The sequence below is a fragment of the Triturus cristatus genome, chromosome 4_2 (assembly GCF_964204655.1).
Source record: "Triturus cristatus chromosome 4_2, aTriCri1.1, whole genome shotgun sequence".
In the NCBI taxonomy this organism is placed as follows: Eukaryota; Metazoa; Chordata; class Amphibia; order Caudata; family Salamandridae; genus Triturus; species Triturus cristatus.
In genome coordinates, this window is record NC_140586.1 from 174546266 (window position 1) to 174568094 (window position 21829).

General features: G+C 46.8%; 1 protein-coding gene across 1 annotated transcript in view; it reads left to right on the plus strand.

Annotated features, from left to right (window-relative positions):
- LOC146833288 (inactive dipeptidyl peptidase 10-like) overlaps window positions 1–21829 on the plus strand; it is a 574623-nt gene that overhangs the window by 293691 nt on the left and 259103 nt on the right. The window contains exons 13-16 of the mRNA XM_085601000.1: window positions 1281–1388; window positions 3853–3944; window positions 6367–6414; window positions 9281–9399. Of these exons, the coding sequence (XP_085457126.1) occupies window positions 1281–1388; window positions 3853–3944; window positions 6367–6414; window positions 9281–9399 (367 nt within the window). The remainder of the gene's footprint in view (window positions 1–1280; window positions 1389–3852; window positions 3945–6366; window positions 6415–9280; window positions 9400–21829) is intronic.

Consider the following 21829-nt stretch of genomic DNA (forward strand, 5'->3'; position numbering starts at 1 on the left):
TGGTTATGAAAAATAAATGGCAACTTTTCTGCCATCTGTATCACTGAGCTAGCTGCCAGAGATTAAAAACAGGGCTTAAAACATACAATGCCATTTGAGCAACCTTCGTGGGAACTTTAGAATCTCTCACCATTTCACATTTTATGGCTCAGCTGCATCATTTACAAAGCTATCAGGGCTCCCCCGTTTATCTTGCAGACAAGCTCAACATCTCTGGTAGTTCTTGTCACGCCCACAGCCAGGACAGCAGCAGGCTGCAGACTAAGAAGTGTAACAAGCATTTGTAATGCAATCGGTCTCGCCTTTGGGGCCTTATATGTATTTAGCTGTGCAGCCCATTAGCCTGGATGCTGAAACATCTACTGTTCTTTAACATGGAGGGAAAGTGAGCACCAAACTGCGTGACACGCCAGGTATGGAAACACATGGAGAGAAATATTGCCTCTCAGCTGGAAATGGTATAGTCCAAAGCTCTGTTTTTAATATAAAATCAGGGCCTTCGGTGGTCATATGTATCACTGAAAATACAAGGTTTGAAAAAAATATTATTGTCTACCGATGCTCGTGGAAGACAATTTCTATGGACTGGAATCTAGAGAATGCTAAAGTGATTCTGGTATTTTACTGACCTCTTCTGGTCGTTTTCTATCAAGAAAGTTAAATAGCGGCAGTTGCCAGAAAAAGAAAAAACAGAAAGTCTCTTAGCAGAAAGCAATTCTGGTATTTTACTGACCTCTGCTGGTCGTTTTCTATCAAGACAGCTAAATAGAGGCAGTTGAACAGAAAAAAAGTCCCTAAAAACCGACAAGTCCTAGGGCCGATTTCCAAAGCCCACATGGTACATACACATGTAAGTATATAATAAGTATATACTAAAGTATATACAAGAGGTCTCGAATGCTCGACCTAAAAAAGGAAACACAAGACAGCAGGCTTTTCCAACTATGTATGCATGTTCTGGAACAAAACCCCATACTAATTAGGACCACCCCCATGCTTCTCCAATTTAGGACCGAGTTGAAGACGCACCTCTTTAAAGAACACTACATCAGTGTGCATTAACAATCTATCGCCCACCTCGTTCTCTTAGTCGCTGGTTTATGCTTGTCTTTGACCATGCACAGCGCATACATGCATACATACATGCATACAGAAGAGCATAGAGAGATTAGGTTAAAAGCTTAAAGCTACACATATTGTCAGTGATGACCCAGCACAATCACCAGCTCTTCCTCTCCACCACTCCCATGTCTCACTGATCCTGCCCTTGTTTCCCGCAGCAGGACCAGCCGCTGTTTTCCAAAGATGGCGAGAGCCTCTTCATGTCCCTCCCTGTGAAGCAGGGGGCGCGGGGAGAGTTCCACCACGTGGCCATGCTCGCTACTCAGGTAAGGTAGAGATGTTCAAATGTATGTTGGTAAAGTCAAAGAGTATGTTTTCAAGGCCCAGGATCAATGGATCATATTGTGAAAAAACTCCATCAAATATTTTTGGTTTGAGTCTGAAAGAGATTATTGGAAAAATTAACAGTGTGTGAATAACAAAGAGTATAGACAAGGGGATCAACATACATCAACGACAGAGGATGGCTCCCCAATGCAAAGCAGAGGTTAAATGGAATCCTTCTGCGCACTGAGGTTTGTTATCAATCATGTGACAAAATTCCCACTAAGAGAATAAGTAGATGCCTAGGTAAACTCATGAGAATTAGAAGGTGGCCTTCACTAATAACACAAGTTTTAACAAGTATCGGCTGAGCGAGTTTTTAAAAAACTTTTTGCATCTCGGGTGCCAGGATGCACCACATCTAAGGTTCAGAGATGAGCACATTTGCTAAGATAAGTTTGCATGAGCAAGAAAACATGGCCATAGTAGATTACAGTTCCACTAAGACTGGCAAATTTGTTGAAATTCTTGTACAGTCTGCACACATAGTTCATTAAAGTGACCTTCAATGCACCAGGTGTCACAATTATCAAACGCTTACACACAAGGTGCTTAGGTATTACAAAGTAATACAAAGTAATTCCTTACCTATCGACCTCAAAAATAGATATTTAAGGGGTCGCCTCACCCACAAATTATTGTGGCATGCTTCAGCCTCGGCAACTCTCCACACTGGAGTAAGATGGTACTACTCCTGTGGACGTAACCAAACATGGGAATTCTTTTATATATTGTTTTCAGGACAGTCGACAAATGTCCAGATATTCAATTAAAAATGCCTGAGGGTATACCCAAATAATATTTCTTTATTTATTGAGGGGTTACCCTTCATATAAGGTAAAAATGAAACAATATGTGGTTAGTAAGTAATTCAGTGTTCCACTTAAGCACAATATAGGTAAAAATTACTCATTGCAGAGTGACAACAGACAGGTATGAGAGCCTTATGCCTCATTTCTGGATGTCTAGTTGGGTAGGGAGTTCTGCAGCTCTGAAGAAGACCGTTGACCATTTTTTGGTCGAAACATGTCTGCAGCTGTGGCAACTATTTGTGGTTAAGTGAAACATTGAATTAAACCCCTTAGCACATATTGGCTATTTTTTAACCTTATATCAAGGATGCTCCTAAGTAAAGAAATATTCTTTGGGTATACCTTAGGTATTTTTATTTGAATAGTTGGACCTTTGTCTACTGTCATGAAAACAATATCAAAGAACTCCCATGTTTCGTTGAGTCCACTGGAGTAGTAGTATCTAACTCCAGTGTGGGGGGTCGCCGATGATGAAGCACACAAGTGAAAGATTGTGGATGAGGCGACCCCTTAAATATCTATTTTTGAGCTGAAAGGTAAGGAGTTTGTCTATACTTGGAAAAATAATTTTGCCCTTTAAGTACCATAAATAGCAAGGTATCTTGTGTGTACGCAGGTTAGCGATAGAAGGATGTGCCTGGGCGTGCTACCTCTAACTCTCTAATTGTGATTGCGTGTCTAGAACCCAACAGGGCTGTGCGGCATCTTTCTCCTGTGTACTTCACTGGAGGGGTACATGGGGGTAGAAGGACTAAAAATCTGAACTCCTAACTCAATCAGTGCCTCTCAGGTCTGGGCTACACTGCATGAGCTGTGAAGGCCAAACTTTCCAGAAAACTCCAGATTACCGTTTCTATTGAGTGGGTGTAAAATTATCTTAAATGGATATCCTGAAAAGCAGTACGGTCCAGCCCACCTGGACCAACCTTGGATACCCCTGATCTTAAGTCAGGCTTTGCACAATACTCCTGATAGATAATCTACCTTCACACTATCTCTGGTGTGTCCTACCTTGTTCCAAAAGGGCTGGATCCATCCATACCACATCCACACCACATTTTCAAAGCTTTCACAGGGAATCTATTTACCTGTAATTAATTTAAATTGGAATAATTTCCCTAGTCAGAGGTTATTCCAAAGAACTGGCATGGATCAGGATCCTCACAGACTAGGGTGTGCAACCCTGGTTTAAATTCATTTTGTAGCGCTCTTATAGAGCTTCGTACTGAGACAAGGAGAAGAAAGGGCCCTGCACACATGGAAAGATGCATGTAAGTACAAGACTGATAACAGGGCTCGCAAGTTTACCGGTTCCTGGTATGACCAGGGTTTTCTGTTGCATTCTGGGACGTGTAGTTCTTTCCATTCCGTTCTGAAATTATTACTGCAAGACCCTTGAGGCAAGGTAAAAAACCTGGAATAGAGAATATATTCATGCTTGGAATTGGGTAACTCGAGAGGTCTAATGCAAGAGGAAGGCTATTGCTGGCAGCATTGTTTCTATCCCCTCCCCTTGTTCATTGCACAGTGAAGATGAAAGATTCTGTGGTCCGGACTCTTAATTAATATTTGTCTCTGAACAATTGTGCTTTAGTCTCTCGGGAAGGAGAACAATATCCGCTTCCTGACGTCTGGGAACTGGGAGGTGACGAGGATTGTGGCTTACGAAGAGGAAAGTAATAATGTGTGAGTAGCCCGGTGCGCTCCCCCCACCCCCCCCGCCCCTCCTATGGGAACCCACATCTGTATGAACGAAAACACGACTTTCACGTCAGGGAATGTTTGCCCTCTTTCCTTCTCTCCCTCTTTATTTATTTATTTTGTCTCGCCCTCCCCTGCATCCCCTCCTCTGCATTACTCGTTGTGCTCTTCACCACATACTTTATTTCTCCCTTCCTTCCCCATCATCTCAGGCGCCTTATTTTTATATTCCTCCTGAATCCCCCTTCCCCAGGTTGTCATTCTTTTTCTTCCTGTACCCTCCATTTTCCCTTCCTACCCTGCCCCTTCTATTATTCCTCATTGTTTCTTCTTCATTCACCATCTCTTTCTCCAACCCACTTTTTCCTCCTTCCCGCCTTCTACAATCCTACTTTATTCCCACTTCTCTCCCCTTCCCCTCCTTCTTTCTCCTTTTCTTCTCCCCCTACATCTTTAATACTCTCTTTTCTCCATTCTCTTTTCTCACATTTCCACTTACTTCTCTTCTATTTCTCCTACCTCCACCCTTCAGTTTAACTTCTCTACCTTTCAGAATGTATTTCTTTCCCCTTGAACTTCTTCCTCCTTCGCTCTCCCTTTTTTCAACATTTATTTCCTATTCCCTGTCGCCGCTTCTTCTTTTCTTCAGTCTGTAACTTACCTCTATATGTACTATTCTTATGCATTCTCTACATACCCTCCTTTTCTTTCGCCCTCTCTTCTGTTTATCCTTTTTTCTCACACACTCCCCATTTCTCCTTTTCTTTCCTCGTCCTTTGTTACCCGCTCTTTCCTCCTCAGGTACCCATCTTACTCTTTTTGCCGCCCATTCTCTTTCTTCCCTTTTCTTCTCGCTCCTTCATTACTATTTTTCACTCTTTTTCCCTACCTTTGAATCGTCTTCTCTTCGTCCCATTTTTTCCACCCTCTCTTCTTAGTCTCCTAAATTACCCTCCTTTTTTCCTCCGTGGGCCTATTCTTTCTTTCCTTGCTTCTTCTCTTTGTCCCAACCCTCCCTATCTCCCGCCCCACCCACCCATTCATCTTGCAGTCACACACACACAAACTCCATCCATCTCCCTCAGAATCGTCCACACGTGTCCCTTCACGCCTTCATCCGCCGCCCTCCTCTAGACAGCCGGCCATCTATCACTCACGTTTCATTTCCCCTCCACCCATCACCCAGCTGTCACTTATCCAATTACACCCCCATTCAGTATTATTCATCATATCTCCTTTATGCTCCCTGCCCTGGCCTAATAGTCCTCCTCGAGCCTTGAAACGCAGGCTGGGTACAGCCAGAGATGCCCACGTATTGCGCGGCACAAGGGTGTCCAACGTAGGACCAGGAGGGCCGGATCAACGTGCATCCTAGCAAATCAGGACACGCACAGAAGATAAATTAATATACAAGGCCTCTGATTTGGAACCCTTTACATATTCAGTCAGTGCTTACTAAGAAGTACTGGCTTAGATCCAGCTCTCCTGAATTAAAGTTGGACAACTCTTGTGGGCGCCTTCCAGATGCACAAACAGTCCACTTATGCACTTAGAGAATAGCACTACCTCCAATCACACGTTGACTTTGTCTTTGCCTTAGACCGTGTACACCATTGCACAGCCTTCAGGCTAGGTCACAGTATATAACTATCATAAATGTATATATATATATACATGTGTTGGGTGACCGGAAGGCACCATGACACACTTTTTAAATATCAGTGCATTCTGGGAGTTGTAGTCTTGGCTCATTTTAATTCCACCAATTGGATCAACACACCTGATTACAATGATTTGTTAAATCCATGAATGGGAAGGTGGTGTCCTTCTGACATGGAGTTATGTCGCTCTGCGCAGTTCACGTCTAGTCGCCAGGGGTGTAGCTTCAAGGGGGATATTTGGGGTTTCAACCCCCCCACCCTTAAATCTATTCTCTCGTAACTACTTGGGTACAGGTATTTTTAGTCAAGTATGGTGAAGAGTTCGTTGAATTTCACCTGGATATTGTTTTAAAAAACACACACCCCCACACACAAACACACACATACACCCACACCCACCCCCACTCACCCCCACACACACGCACGCACACACACACACACACACACACACTCACACACCCTTTCTCTCTCGTTCCCTCTCTCCCTTCTCTCTCTCTCTCTCGTCTCTATTTTGAAGGTCTTAAAATTGTTGGTTATTTTACAAAATAGTATTTTTTAGGTACCCCTTACAGTCTGAGGTACTCTTCCTTTCCACCGCCTCTCAAATGCCCCTTCTGCACTGCTTCTTTGATAAGGTATTTCAACAGGATATTTCAGCACGGTTCTTGGTACACCTGAAGCTCACCCCTTCTCCTACTGACCAAGCCACCCCCTGCTGATCGCCTGCCCCTCTGGTTTCTTTCCAGATTCTTCCTCAGCACCGAAGACGCGCCCCGGAGGAGGCACCTGTACAGGTAGGATGCTGGGAGTTTGGGAAACACTGGTCTGAGAAAGGCCTTGTCCAGAAACGTGCAGCATCAGGACCACCAGCGTCCATCAACACCTCACTTCCCCTGAAGAAGGGCTTTCGTAGACAGGCTTTTCCCAGCCTAGGAAGTCCTAAAGGACGTGGTCAAGCATATGGGTCCAGGTGGAGCAGATCTCTGAGATGAATTCACATGCAACCAGTGCTTGAAATGGAAATATACACTTGAAGGTGCTCGCTATCCCCAAGTGCTACTGGGAAGCGGTGGTACTATCCCATTAAATGTATCGCATGCCAGCTGATAAGTGCTGGCACTCACCCTTTCAGATTAATGAAGTGCGAGTAGCCAGTACCTGAGAGTATCTGCCACTTTAAGCACTGGATGCAGTTAGTTTACAGGGATCTCATATGCATAGTCACTGATTGTCCCACAAATCAGGCATACACCAGCCAGGTATGGACCCGCAAAAGCCACCCTTGATGTCTTCCGATTGGGGGAGGGGATTATCCCAAGCTGGACTGAGAAATCCCAGCATGACTATACTGCAGCAGCTTTCTTCCTTCAAAAAAAATAAATAATAATCCTGTGCACACATTAGAGTTTCAATGCAATGATGCAACATAACACAACACAAGCAATTTATAAAGGCAGAAGTGAAGCTGTGTATTCTTTATTCTGTCAAAGACACGCAACCAGCAGACATGTGTTTCGTCGAGGTACAATGACCCACGACTCTTCAGGGCTGGGAACAAAACAAACAATAAAATTTCTATACACAGCTTCACTTCTGCCTTTATAAATTGCTTGTGTTGTGTTATGTCGATCATTGCATTGAAACTTTTATGTGTGCACAGGATTATTTTTGCAATATATTGTTGTAGGCTTTTTTCCTACACATTTAAGGGGTTATTTAGGGTCTCCCCTTCCTGTTTAGCACCATACTTATCTATTTATAATGACTCCATACACGTTTATTCGCAGGGCGCCACTACTTCCTACCCATTAAAACCCTTAACTTGATTAAGCGTTCTTCCTTCAAAATGGCACAGGTAATCGCCAGCTTTGTGTAGGCTTTTGATTGGCCCGGGGACTGAAAAGTGTAAAGTACTGAACATCTGTGCCCTCGCAGAATGACACAACATGCCAGGGTAACTTGGGGAGAACTGGTTCCCCCCTACGACCCAGGTGCCTTCCCCAGAATGACCTGTCAGCATTTACTGTTACGCGTTTTGTTAGAGATAGGAAAAACAAGATGGATGCCAAAAAGGACTCTTAACATTCTGTGCAGCTTTGCCTATAAAGGTGTGAGCCTAAAGATGACTTTGTTATGGCCCCTGGTGAGTACTGTGCAAGAATTGTCATTGATTTCACATGTAGGAGGGAGGAGCCATGTGGATTGGAACTGCCAGTTTAAGAAGCTATAACTTTCAGTGACTGATTCAATTTTTGATGTTTAATCATTCATAGCATACATTTCGATTTTACTAAAATGGGTCTGGAAGATTTATTGAGTGGTTTCTTCATGCAAGCTTTGTGCTGGTACAATTAACCCTTAACACACATTCACCGAAGTTGCCTTCCATCTTGGTCCTGTGCTTTTAAGGGGTACATGAGGCTGCCTTAAAGAAACCTTGTTTGACTAACTAGGACCTAGTTTTGTACGGTGGTGGTAGAATTTGCCTCAATGGGCAAACAGGTTTCCTACACTCATAAGTTTCATATTTTGGGCTTTGCCTTTCCAAGTTTCTATGCTGGTTACAGAGGTCAAAAGTTAGAAACTTGGGGAAAGTATTTTGGTGCCCCAGGTGAAGTAGTTTTTGTGCCCTCATATCTCCTTTTTTTCTGTCACCAAGGGAGCTTCTAGAGATGTGCAAAATATGTTATTTTGTATCTTTGCGGTGTGGATCCGAGTGTGAAACCACATTTTTGGGGGATTCAAGATAAAGAACATAAAAGCACATGAACGATGGCTGCTATCCCACAGGTGTCATAGGTCGCTGCGCGATTCCCTACTTGCCAACCTGCTCCTTGGCTCGCAATCAATGGAGGGTAGTCACCCACAGTCATTCTTGATTGGCTGGGTAGCAATTAATCAAAATGTTCATACTAGAGTGACGTATTCTGACTGGTTAAAATATGACCAGCCATTATTCTTGTTACAAAAGGATGTTCCAGCAATTTTGACAGGTCAGCCTTCAAAAAATTAGAATAGCTCCCTTTAGTAGGACCATTCTCATTTGCTGACGGACAGTCCTACAAAATGGATGTGGGTGTCCTGCACGTACTTAGATGGTGCAGGAAGCTTGAACAAATGCGTTTTTTGGTTTTCCGGCACCTGAATTTGCTCATAGTTCTAGTCTATTTGGCGAATGGATTGTGCTCGTTTACTAAATATAATCAGCTTTGTAAGTTGAATAACCCCCATAGCAAGTGCTCAAAAGGTCCAAGAGAGATACACACCACACCAAAGGGCACCATAAAAATGACTGTCCAAAGGACTGTTGAGTGTTTTATGCTAATCTGTTGCATTCATACGATGGGTGGTGGTTTCAGGCTAGAAACGTGCCTTGTAAAATAGCTTAAAACCTAAAGAACTGGAATTTCCACGGGCATTATTACTTGTTTTTAATATAATCTGTGAAGCAATCACTTCACGTTTAATTTGTTGCATTTATAGTTTGTTGGCCTGTTCTGCCATTTCCGCCCTGCAGTCTTGAAACTCTTTTTGATTCGACCCATTTAATGTTGCACTTTGGATTTCATTGCCTCGGAAAGCAAGATGGCGGTGCTGTTGTCAACAGGCACACACTATGAAAATACCGCATCATAATATCTGCTTTGTTTTTTGTGCTAGTGTCGACTCTACCGGTTCCTTCAATCGTGTTTGCGTGACATGTGACCTCTTTCCCGACTGCACATATGTGGATGTGGAGTTCAGCCCCGAGCGTGGATATTTTGTGCTGTACTGTAAAGGTAAGTAACTAACTCCATGCATGTTGGCTCTCCAGGGGACTCTGCCTGCTATGCCAGGCTTTGGAGAACCCTGTCTAAGAAACACCATTTTCACTAACCTATTCGAATTACTATAGAGGGAGGGCAGGACTGTAAAGGTCTTTTATTACACGGACAATACCCCCTGTGGTCTGGGGTTCTGAGGCAGATTTTGAAAGCCTAGGGCCGCCCCTGTCACTTAACCCGGGCTCCCCAAGGTTAATTACAGCAGGCGGGGGGAGACTTAAAGAGAGAAAGAAAGCGAGGGAATCAAATGGATATGGATTAACGGCCAGAGCGGTCGGCCTCGAGGCTGGGGAACTGGGTTCAAGTCTTGGCAGGGACGCTCTGCATCCTGACTCTGGGCAAATCACTTAACCCCTTCGGCGCTCATGACGGAACGGTTCCGTCATGAGCGTCGGTTGAGCTGTGCTCATGACGGAACCGTTCCGTCATGACCACGCCCGCGCAAGAAACGGTCAGCGCTCAGCGGGAATCGGCGCCGCATGGAAGGGGTTAATCTCTCCTTGCCAAACAAAACAAAAACATGAATGTGTTAGTCTGTAATGTAACTGGTGCTCATGTAAAGCGCTCCGATACCTTTGGGTAAAGTTCGCACTATATAAAACTCCAGAAAAAAAGGGGAAGTGAGAGACCAAGAGATCAGAGAGGGAGAAGCGAGAGATTGCACAAGGAGTGAGGCTGGCTTAAAACTCTTTGCCAAGGCTGCTTTTGGTTCCCCAGTCTCGTTCTGATATTAAATGAATGAATTACTAAATGAGGGTGTTTACATAGTGCCTACTTGAAAAAGTATGTCTAGGTCCTAACCAACACAGATTACTAATATGTTCTGCCACTGGTTTTTGGAACAGTATAAATAGGGCTCCTGGTTTTATGGTATTTATTTTTTGGCCATTTTTGTCTGTATTTATCCATATTTCTGTTTTGCCCATTTTATCTTTATTTATCCATATTTATTATGTGTTTTGCGTATAAATGAAGTTGTAAAACTGCATTTCCATATCTATTTAACTGACAGACGCGCACTCATACTTTGATGTCTGTCGTGTTTTAGCTATTTAAGCTGCCAAATATTACATAACAATACATCCACTGGTAAATACTAGCATTATACCATAAATGTATGTTGACATATGCCATTATTTAAAGAAATGTCATCCTTTTTTTAAAGTTCCCACACTGTCAAGCTGCCCAGCTGCTGGCCCCTAATTCATGAAAGACAGCACAGAGAGTCACTTAAAAGAACCACAATTTTCTGTCTTCATCAACTTTTAAAAATAAATGCAGACTGAAAACACATTGTTTTCTGTCTATATTTATCTGTAAAAATCCATAAAAACGGAAAACAGGGAGCCTTAATTATAAAGCTATAAGAGCAACTCGTAAACCCACTAGGCCAGGGTATAAATATTAGAAAAAACACAACAGCACTCCCAAAATAAACACTTCTTCGATAGGCTAAAAAGCCTTACGCATCTGATGCTCAGTGATAAACTCACGCCCAAGACCATCAAAACACTTCATAAACCCCTTTTATGCCATGCTTTGGTGTACACAATTACAAAGAAATATGAAATGTGTCCCCAGTGCAACAGAACCACAAAAAGTAAAGTATAGGCAGACTTCTCACAATATTACAATCACATGTGTTACTCATATCGAACAACTTTGTACGATCAACAATAATATTCCATCAGCCTAAAAATGGTGCCTTATTGTTTGTTACAATTTTGTCGATGATATTTTGAACCCATGTGAGGATCAACGGGTCTCATCAGGACCTAAAAAATGGGAAGCATCTCGCATCGAGTAAATGAAAGGGGAGTGTACCAAGGATAATGCACCATCATGAAGGACAGATAAAGCAATAATTTATCTGGGTGAAGGATACTCCGATCCGGACTGACCGCATCGATGAGTCCGCAATTACTGGCGTAGACCGTGGGGTTCCTGGAATCAAAGAACGCCAGGGGAGAACTTTTCTCTAGTGTACCCCTTACACTCGAGTTTGGCGCCATTTTAAGACTGATGGTCTATCATTGCTGATTCTACATATCTGAATGCCTTCTTGCTATCAAATGTGAGGACTTATTTTCCAGACTGAGATACCTGCCTGGAAAAGTATTTAAATATGAGCCCAATTTAAAATCAATAAGCCGATAGAGAGACACTCATTTTAACTTTTCAGGTGGTCTCATCACAGACAGGGCCGGACTGGGAACCGAAATCGGCCCTGGCAAACTGCTCGGCCGGCCCCTCCCTGGGGTGAGGGGGGGTGCAGCCAAGCAGTTTGCGAGGGCCGGTGTTGGCTGATTTTGTTACAGGAGGCTGATAATGCCGACCCCCGGTAACAAAAATGGCCCCCAGGGTCCCAAAACCGACCGCACCCTAGCAGCCCACCGGGGAAATGCCCGGTGGCCGCTACGGCCAGTCCAGCCCTGATCATAGACATCAAACAGTCTCAACAAACATTCAGCCTGATTTGGAGTTTGGGCGACCAAATTTCCTTCTCCCATATTAATAGTACATGGTCCTCCAGGACTGTTGTAGACAGCCATGGGGCCATGGGAGAAGTCACTTTGGCCAAGAGACATTTTAGTGGAATATCCAGAGAAGCCCATTTCTATAGCAAATGTGGGCACTCTGAATGACCCCCCAAAAAGGTGTAACACACCAAATATGTATGTGGAATTTTTACTGTGCAAACCTAACCAAAAGGCTGCAAAGCACTGTGTTGAGTTGAAGGCAAACATACAAACCATGAGTCAATAGAGCGGTGGCAGGTTTCTAAGAGTGAAAGTGGGCTATTACTGCTTCGCGATGTACCCGATCAACAATAGGGTTCCAGTTCCTGGGTGCATCATTGGAGAAGGCCTGTTGCCCTGTTATTTTCTTTTTTTTGCTTCTTCACTGCATTTTCCAGAATCAAGATGAGTATTGGTAAATGCTCTGATGTCACTTCCTGTTCCTTTGAATGTGGATGTTGAGGCATGAGGTCTACTTTTCTAGCATACTTTTAACGGGAAGTGAAGTCACTTGAGTATACGTGGATGCTGGGAAATGCAGTAATGCCACTTCCTGTAGATATGGATGCTCAGAAGTTCATTGATGTCACTTCTTGTGGAGATGGATGTTAATGAATATACACAGTACACTTCCAAACTAGTTAGGGAGTATTTTCCGCAAGTTGGAGAAACTATGGGGCATATTATCAAGACAGGCGATAAAATTATCGCCGCTTTAGCGGCAGAAAACGGCCGCTAAAACGGCGATAATGGGCTTGATAATGTGCTCTATGGAATTCCAATTGAAGTCCATGTTAGATGTGAAGGACATCTAACCTGAGCTTCAATTGGAATTCCATAGAGCATATTATTAAGCTCATTATCGCTGCTTTAGCAGCAGTTTTCTGCCGCTAAAGCGGCGATAATTTTATCGCCTGGCTTGATAATATGCCCCTATATTTGTCCTACCGGGTTGTCTCCATTTTCATGATTATCGTTTCTGGAGTTAACTCCTCTAAGCACAGTGGTTAACAATTTACCCTAGATAGGGTGACTGTTCCGCTACAAGATATGGGTGTGTAAATGCCCTATCTCTGCAGAGCAGAAGATGTTTCTGTGGTGGCACCTCGCCCCGAAAGGGTACGCCAAATGGGTCTGTAATATAGCAAAAGATCCCAGAGGAGAATCTGACGTTTTTGGCACATTCTCCAGTACAACCATCCTCAAAATGAGGCTGTGTGTCTACAGGGTTGGACACCATGAACTGTATAATCTGAACCTGTAAAGAGCTGCTGCTGACTACTCTGAATGCAAACCCCACATTCTAACCTTTCTTGTTTGAGAATGGGGTTTGCTGCAGTTCTGCTGTGTTTTGTTTTACATGAAGGCACCTGCAGAACGCTATGAAACTCAAGAAGGGAGCCGTCGGCCATCTTGCCTGTAGGCTTTGTTTGCTATGCTGCTTTACATTCTATTCCTAAATTTCCCCCCAGAAATAGCATTCTAAACTCTTTCATAGCTTCCCTCTCCAGATAAATGTCTGGAATACACGTCGCTGGCACAAGTGCTTTCAGGAGATTGTAAATATTAAAATAATGTTCGATCTCTCACTGATTATCCTCCATTGCACAAACATGGTGTGACAGACCCCCCACGCCCCTCTGCAATAGGCTAGATTCCAGACCCATTCCTGCCACACACAGCTGGAAAACAAACATTCAAGAGCTGAATAAGACACCTTACTTAACCTGCTGTCAGGAAACCTTCACCTCAGTATATCGAACGCACTTGACACGTTTCTACCTCAGAATGAGAAAATCAAACATGGAATAAAGCCATCAACAGAGGCAGCCAAGCTAAATAAAATAAAACATGGGCGGAAGCCTGAAACGTCAGTGGCTCCGGCCTCCGACTGAAGCTGACAAGACCGGCTGAAAGAAGCATGGGCGGGGCTACCGGCGAGCGGCTGAGGGAAGCGTGGGCGTGGCTACCGGCGAGCTGTCAAGAGAGACAAATAAGCTTCCTTCATCGTGTGCAGTAAAGAGGCTTGGGACCAAGCAGGGAGTCATTTAGGGGTCACAGCTGCGACCTTTGCGTTGCCCCGAACAACTCCTGGCATTGCCTTGGCGACCCCTGGCCTCAGAGGTGGCAAAATCAGCACCAAGAACACAGAATAAGCTCGTTGTTGGGCCTCAAATGTCCTTGTTTTCTGTCCATTGTTCATTGTACTATTAGTGAATAATAGCCTATTCTTCACGGTAAACATCCTTTACAACGACTGGGTTACAACACATGTCATTACATCGCATTTTTTACTCTGCAAAAACTATTACAACGCAGGGCTTTACACCACAAACCATTACAACTCATTCCCCATTACAATGCCTGGTGGAGTTAGAATAGTAAATTGCGTTGTAATGGACAATGCGTTGTAATGGATTGCGTTGCAAAGCCATACATTGTAAAAGATTTTGCGGAGTAAAAAATGCAGGGTAATGGCACGCGCTGTAAACACTTGCGGAGTAAAGTGTCATATTCATTATTCACTAATTGTCTAATAAAATATTGAGCACCAAGAGCTGAAACGAGATCTTCGTGGTATGTAAGATGAGTACAACGTATTTTTTTCAACTGTATGTTGCATGCATGCTTGCGGGTGAGTGGGTGTGTATGAGAGTGCTAGTGTGCATATGTATGAGCTTGTGTGTCTGTTTGTATGTATGGGCATGTGTATGTGAGTGAAAGTGAGTGAGAGTCAGTGACAGGTGGTCATTGAAATGAGTGAGATTAGTTGTTGATAAGTGAGTTTGGCTGAATCAGGGTGAGTGAGAATGAACAAGTGTAAGTAAAACTGACTGTACGTGAGTGAGAGTTGGTGAGTAACAATGAATGTGTAAGAATAAGCATGAGGGAATGTAAGAGATTGTGAGTGGGAATTAGTGTGAGTGAGATGACTGAGAGTGAGTGATAGTGAATGTAACTGTGAGTGAGTACGAGTGAGGATATGTGAGAATGGGAGAAAGTAAGAGTGTAAGTGAGTGTGAGTGAGTGCAAAAGCGAGGGAAACAGTAAGAGGGAATGTGAGTGAGTATGAATGAAAGAGGCGAGAATGAGTGAGCGAATATGAGAATGTGAGTGAGTATGAATGAAAGAGGCGAGAATGAGTGAGCGAATATGAGAGAGTGTGAGAATGAGGAAGTGGGAATAAGAGTGAGTGACAAAGTTTGAGGGAGTTAAAGTAAGAATGAGTGAGAGTGAATGCCAATGATCATGAACGAGTAAGTAGGAGTAAGAGTGAGTAAAAATGAATGAGTGTAAGTAAATGCTAATAAATGAATGAGGGTCAGTGACAATGAGAACGAGAGAATGTGAGTGTAAGATTGTGGTTTTATGCTTGTGAGTCTGCAGATGGCTCTGGAATACATAGTTTGGGGCTTATAGAGGCACCCATGGCAAAAATACTGGCCCTGGGCTACTGGCGGTAATGCTTACCAAGACAGGCAGTCACCAGTGTAGTTATAGTTAGGTCAAAGCTTTCATAGGAAAGGCATTTTTGGTTTCTTTAATAACTTTGAAGCTGTTTGACAAATATGCATGAAACATTAAAAATAAAAATGTTTATCCACTTTGTCTCCGTCATGTAAAATTTCACACCGATTTATCAAGCGAAGGCCAAGAAAAAGGGGAGTCCCAAAAGTGCAATTTCCAATGTTAATTCCCTGGGAAAGTTTGCTCTCCAATACAGAAAGAATGGCTGAACGGAATTACATGAAATTTGGCATAAAGTTTGAACTTTACCCTGAAAACATGCATTTTGTTATTTGATGTAAATGCTTTCAGACTTTTTCGATAAATTAGCAGATAAAACGGTGCTTAGATGGGCATAAAGGGGTTAATGCTGGTATAAAGTGAATTATATCTGGAATGTTGGTGTCCGAAGATGCTCTGATTGGCCCATTCAAGGAGGATGAGCATATCCTGTTTGAGTGGTCATAACATGGAGAGTATGTTGTGGCAGCCATTACAGGGCACATTATACTTTTTAAACACTGATTTACTACTGAACAGATATACACTGGAACAAGCAAAGGCACTTCCTTGAGTAAAGTTCTACCTTCATGCCAAATTTGGTGTTCCTCTGTTTAGCCTTTTTTCCATAATGAGCGACAAATAGTTCTATGGTAGTTGGAATGGGAAATGTCACCTTTAAGACACCCATTATTATTAGAAGCTCACTTGACCGATCCGCACAGCACTTGCCATGAAGAACATAAAGTGGCTGTACAATTTCTTTTGGAAAGTATTGTACATATTTGTTGAACAATGCCAGATTTTTTTTTTTTTTTTTTTAAACCGTTTATTACAAGTCTTAAAAGTATACAAGTATGGGCCCACAACCTTCCGGCCGGCCGCTAGCAATGGTAGGAACATACGACATACATTTATGGAACACGTGGTATTACAGGAGGAGCATTTCTCAGTAGGTAACAATGTCAAAAGCCACATCATCCAGGCCCCATTATGCGGTTTCATTTTAAATTAAGAACAACAAAAATTAAAACCACACCCACAAGGCAACCCACAATCGAAAATAGCAGCACGTGCTCCCCAAGAGGGGGGATCCCAACTATACACAGAAGTGTGAGGAGGGGGGAGAGAACAAAGCGAGGACTGGGGGAACCCAATGCCCGGCTGCGGGGGAATGAGTCGGCTAAGGGGATGGGGCTGGCGAGGCATCAGGCAGCAGCGGTGGTGCGCAGATACCCCCTCGGTAGGCGTTCCAGGGGCCCCATACTTTCACCCATGTCCCAGGCTTACCCCTCGCCACATACACCACCTTTTCGCGAAACATGCACCAGTCGCAGCACCTCATGTACACCACGCCAGAACCCCTCTACCTCCGGGCACTCCCACAAAATATGCATAAAGGTCCCCAAAGCACCACACCCACGCTTACACAACCCATCTCCAGCATAGCCCATACGCAGAAGCTTTGGCCCCGTCATGTAGACCCGGTGGAGTATCTTGAGCTGGACGAAGCGAAGGCGAGCCGGTATGGCCACCTCCTTCGGGGAGGCCACCGCAGAGGTCCAGTCCTCGTCGTCCAACTCCAGCCCGTCGGCAACCCAAGCCGCACGAAGGGCAGTCAACAGGCCCGAGCGGTCGTTTATGAGCTTTTTGTATATAAGTGAGATCGTGCTGTCCGGGACGTGCCCATCCAGCATTCTATCCTCCAGGGGGGAATATTACGGGATGGAGGCAACGTCCGAGAAGACGGAGCCCAGCGCATGACGGACCTGCAAATACCGAAAGTATTCACTGCCCTGCAACTGAAATTCCGTCTGCAGCATATCGAACGTTTTAAATCCTCCCCTCGTCCAAAGATCCCCCACTTTACTGATACCTATTATGTCCCACTTCTCGAAGCCCTTAGAGGTCCACAGGGAACCTAACCGCTCAGACGCGTATAGTGGTGATGCCCGGGTCAAACGGTCCTTCCACCCCATAGCTGCATTGGCCGCGTGCCAGACTTGCACCATGACACGCGTGGGGCCCGTCAGACGAGCGTCGGGCGCGCTAGAGTAGAGCGCTCGATTGTAGTCGCCACCTGGCAGGAGCATCTTGTCCATTTCAAATGCCGGGTTTAAGGCGGGCCCGTAGAGGCCATGGTTAATGGCAGCAAGCTGGGAGGCCCAATAGTACCGTTTAATATCCGGGAGGGCAATCCCCCCGTCAAACCATGGGAGCGTCAGCTTGGCCAGAGCAATGCGCGGCCTCCCGTCCCAGAACAGGCGGCGTTGCAGACTCTCCACCTCACGGAAGTAGCGCGCCGGGACCAAGTCCATAGTGTTCTGCAAAGCGTACAGAAAACGCGGCAGAGACATCATCTTGAACAATGCCGCCCGGCCGAGCGGCGAAAGCGGCAGGCGCCGCCAGCGTGCGACATCTACCCGCAGACGCTGGAGGGGGGGAAGCAGATTCCGTTCATACCGGGCCTCCGGGTCCAGAGTAATGAAGACACCCAGGTACCGAAATCCCTGCGGGGCGATCTGGATCGGACAGCCCCGCGGGAGAATAGGAGCCTCCCCAGAGAGAACATACACACACGATTTAGCCCAGTTGGTGACGAGACCGGAGTTACGACCAAACGAGTGTAAAACATCAACTAGCACTATAAGTGATTTACGTGGGGAGGCTAGGTACAGAAGGATGTCATCAGCGTATAGGGATACGCGGTCCTCATACTCGGGGGTCCAACGGAGACCACGGATGGAAGGCTCCCACCGCAGCCACTCCGCCAGGGGCTCCAAGGCAAGCGCAAAAAGAAGCGGCGACAAGGGACAGCCCTGTCGCGTGCCCCGGCCCAGCTCAAACGGGGCCGATACTCTTCCGTTCACGACCACCTGCGCCAATGGGCCCGCATACAACAATTTGACCCAACTGATGAATCCTGGGCCAAATCCGAACTTCGCAAGCGTCGCCCAGATGTATGGCCACTCAAGCGTGTCAAACGCCATGGTGGCGTCTAAGGACGCCAAAATGGCCGGTTCCCGTATAAATGGGACGCGCGCAAGCACCCCATGCAAACGCCGCAGATTAAGGGCTGTATTGCGATGGGGAATAAAGCCAGACTGGTCCTGATGAACCAGATCTCCCACCACACCGACCAGCCGATTGGCGAGTACCTTAGCGAGAATTTTGGGCTCCGCATTCAATAATGAGATAGGCCGATAAGAAGTAACCCGATCCCGAGGTCTCCCCTCCTTGTGGATCACCACGATTGTAGCCAGACGCTGGTCAAGCGGGAGGGAGCCCAGCGAGTGGGCCGCGAGGAACATTGCGCGGAGGTGAGGCGCCAATGTATCCGGTCGCAGCTTATACAGCTCGATAGGGATACTGTTCGGGCCCATGGCTTTGCCTGAAGCGACCGAGCGTATGGCGAGGGCGATTTCGTCGGAGGTGGGAGCGGCGTCCAGCGACACCCTGTCCTCCCCGGACAGGGAAGGCAGCGCGATATCCCTGAGCAGGGCACGGGAATCCTCTTCCGAGCAAGAAGAGACCGGGGAATACACCTCGCGGAAATACTCCGCGAAACAGGAGACAATTTCTTCTGGCTCAGTTACACACACACCATTCGTTTTCTCAATCAGCGGGACCACACGATTCGCTCTCTCCTTTTTATCCAACCACGCTATCAGTTTACCAGCCTTATCACCCACATCATACAGTCGCCCCTGTTGCTCTCTACTAAGGCCCCTGGCCGCCTCCGTAACGAGGGCCCTATAAGCCGCCTGCTTGAGCTGGAGGACATGTAGTGCAGCATCCGTCACCCCATCTTCTAGATTACCCTCCAGCTCAGCTATTTCAGCCTCCACCCGGGTCACCTCCTCCCGCTCGCGCCTCCGGGCGTGGGAAATAAGGGATAGGGCCTCCCCTCTAAGTACTGTTTTGAAGGCCTCCCACAGGGAGATAGCTGAAGGCACTGACCCCACATTCTCCTCAAAATAGCGCTGGAGGGATTTAATCAAGTCAGCGCGAATGGTGGGGTCGCGCAGGTACCAGGAATTGATTGGGACCACCCTGCTCTCAGCCCTCGGAAAGACATCAAAATGCAACAATAGCGGGGAGTGGTCCGAGATACCCCGTGCCAAATGGCGCACCTCCCCCACCCTCCCGACATGGGCCGCCGGGACAAGGACATAATCAAGCCGTGAGAGACTACCATGGGCCCCCGAGTGGAAAGTGTATTGCAGCTGCGTGGGATGTTTTAAGCGCCAGCAGTCCACCAATCCCAGTGTATCCAAGAGGCCGGATAGCCACGCCTGTGCCCGGGGGAGGTCCCTAGGGGGGTGACGATCCACAGTCCCGGAAACCACCACGTTGAAATCCCCCCCCACCACCAGAAGCCCCCCCGGAAGGCCAAGGAGGAGGCGCCCCAGATCTGCAAAGGTGGTCGACTGCAACCCCGGTGGGACGTACACTGACACAAAGACAACCACTTTGCCCTCCATTCTCCCCACCAAGACAGTGTAACGTCCCCTGTCATCGTGGAGCACCTCATCAATTTCTAACGGGAGCGAGTTCTTTACCATGATACCCACACCCCTCGAGCCTGACGTGAAGCCCGAGTGGGCCACGAGGCGGTAGCCACGTCGATTCATGGCGCAGAAGGAATTGCCAATAAGGTGTGTCTCCTGCAGGAAGACCACATCAGGCGAGAGTCGCTTCAGATACTGTAGGACCACACCTCGTTTGATCCTGTCCCCCAGTCCATTGACGTTCCAAGACAACAAAGTTAATTCCCTACCCCCCATCATACACAGAAACCATCATTCGTCCCCCCGAGAGCACAGTAGAACCAACACAAAAAAAGGGTTGCCTTGTGATAATAACGAACAACACCCCATCCCTGCCCACCCACCCCAACAAAACTCCCCCCTCCCTGCACCCCTGCATGAGCCCAGACAGCCCCCCCAACGTGCAGTGTGCCTGTCGCCCCATAGATAGTTAAACTAACTAGACCCCCAGAGGAGGAGGGAGAACCCCCAAGAGACCCCACACAACCTCCATAGGAGGGGAACTTAAGCAATCCGACGTATAGTCAAAAGTGGCATCATTTTTGTCCCGAGCGAGGCCTAATATCAGTCCCTCAGTCTTGATCCGGCGAGCCCTCTCCCCCGGCCGCTCCCCCCCCGCCACCCCGATCCCGATCTCCAGACAGAGTATCCAGCCAGTCCCCGGCCGCTTCGGGACGATCAAAAAAGTGTGTGCGACCTTCCACCTCCACTCGCAGCTTAGCTGGGAAAAGCATGGCGTATTTGAGATTTAGGTCCCGAAGACGGCGCTTGACACCAAGGAAGCTCAGTCTCTGCTTCTGGACCGCAGGGGTGAAATCAGGATAGAAATTAATGTCCATATTGTAAAGTCTAATCGGTCCCTGTAGTCTGGAGGATTGCAGGATAGCGTCTCTGTCCCGAAAATTAAAAATCCGGGCGATGAGAGGTCTCGGAGCGGCTCCGACCTTAGGCCTTCCCCCGGGAACCCTGTGGGCCCTCTCCACAGCAAAGAATTTACTCAGCCCCCGTGGCTGGAGATGGGTAACAATCAGGTCTTCCACGAAAAGGTCCGCCGCCGCTTCCTCACGTCCCTCAGGCACCCCGATGATACGGATGTTGTTCCTCCGGGCCCGACTCTCGGAGTCCTCCAGGCGACGATCCATTAGCGCACTCGCCCGAGCAAGCCGGCGCACCTCCGTTTGCAGGGCCGCCACATCTGTCGTAAGGCCCGATGCGGTGTGGGCCAAAGAATCGACTCGGTCGTTGGTCTTGGAGAGATCAGCCCTTATCAGGCCAACATCTACGAGGACCGAGTCGATCTTCTGCGCCAGTGTGTCAAAACGCTGGCCCACAGAGGCCTTCATCTCGGCGATGGCGCCCATGACATCCCGCAGAGTCAGATCCGTGGGCAAATCGGGGGCATCAGTAGGACCCTCAGGGGACCTGCGTGGCACCTCAGGAGATCCCTTCTGGAGGGTATAGCGATCCATGCTGTTGGACTGATGGGCTGCGCCACGCCGGGTCGATTTTACCTTTGCCCGATCGCCATCTTGTTTCGTGGCCATGGTCCCAGTCTCCCGATCGCACCAGCCACGTCGTGAAGGGCGGGCAAGCCGGTCCACGGGCTCCGGGGGGGTGCCACCCCAGATCTGCGGGGCGGATCACAGCCGGCGGGCAGGCAGGGTCCCCCAACGAGGCCACACCAACACACAAAGCCCCGCGACCCAACCTCGCATAGACAGCAAGCAGGGTGCGAAAGCGAAAGTGAAAGTGCGGGTTACGCGAGCCACCAAGCCCTGTCCGCCGCTGTTATTCACTTCGTCACTGGAT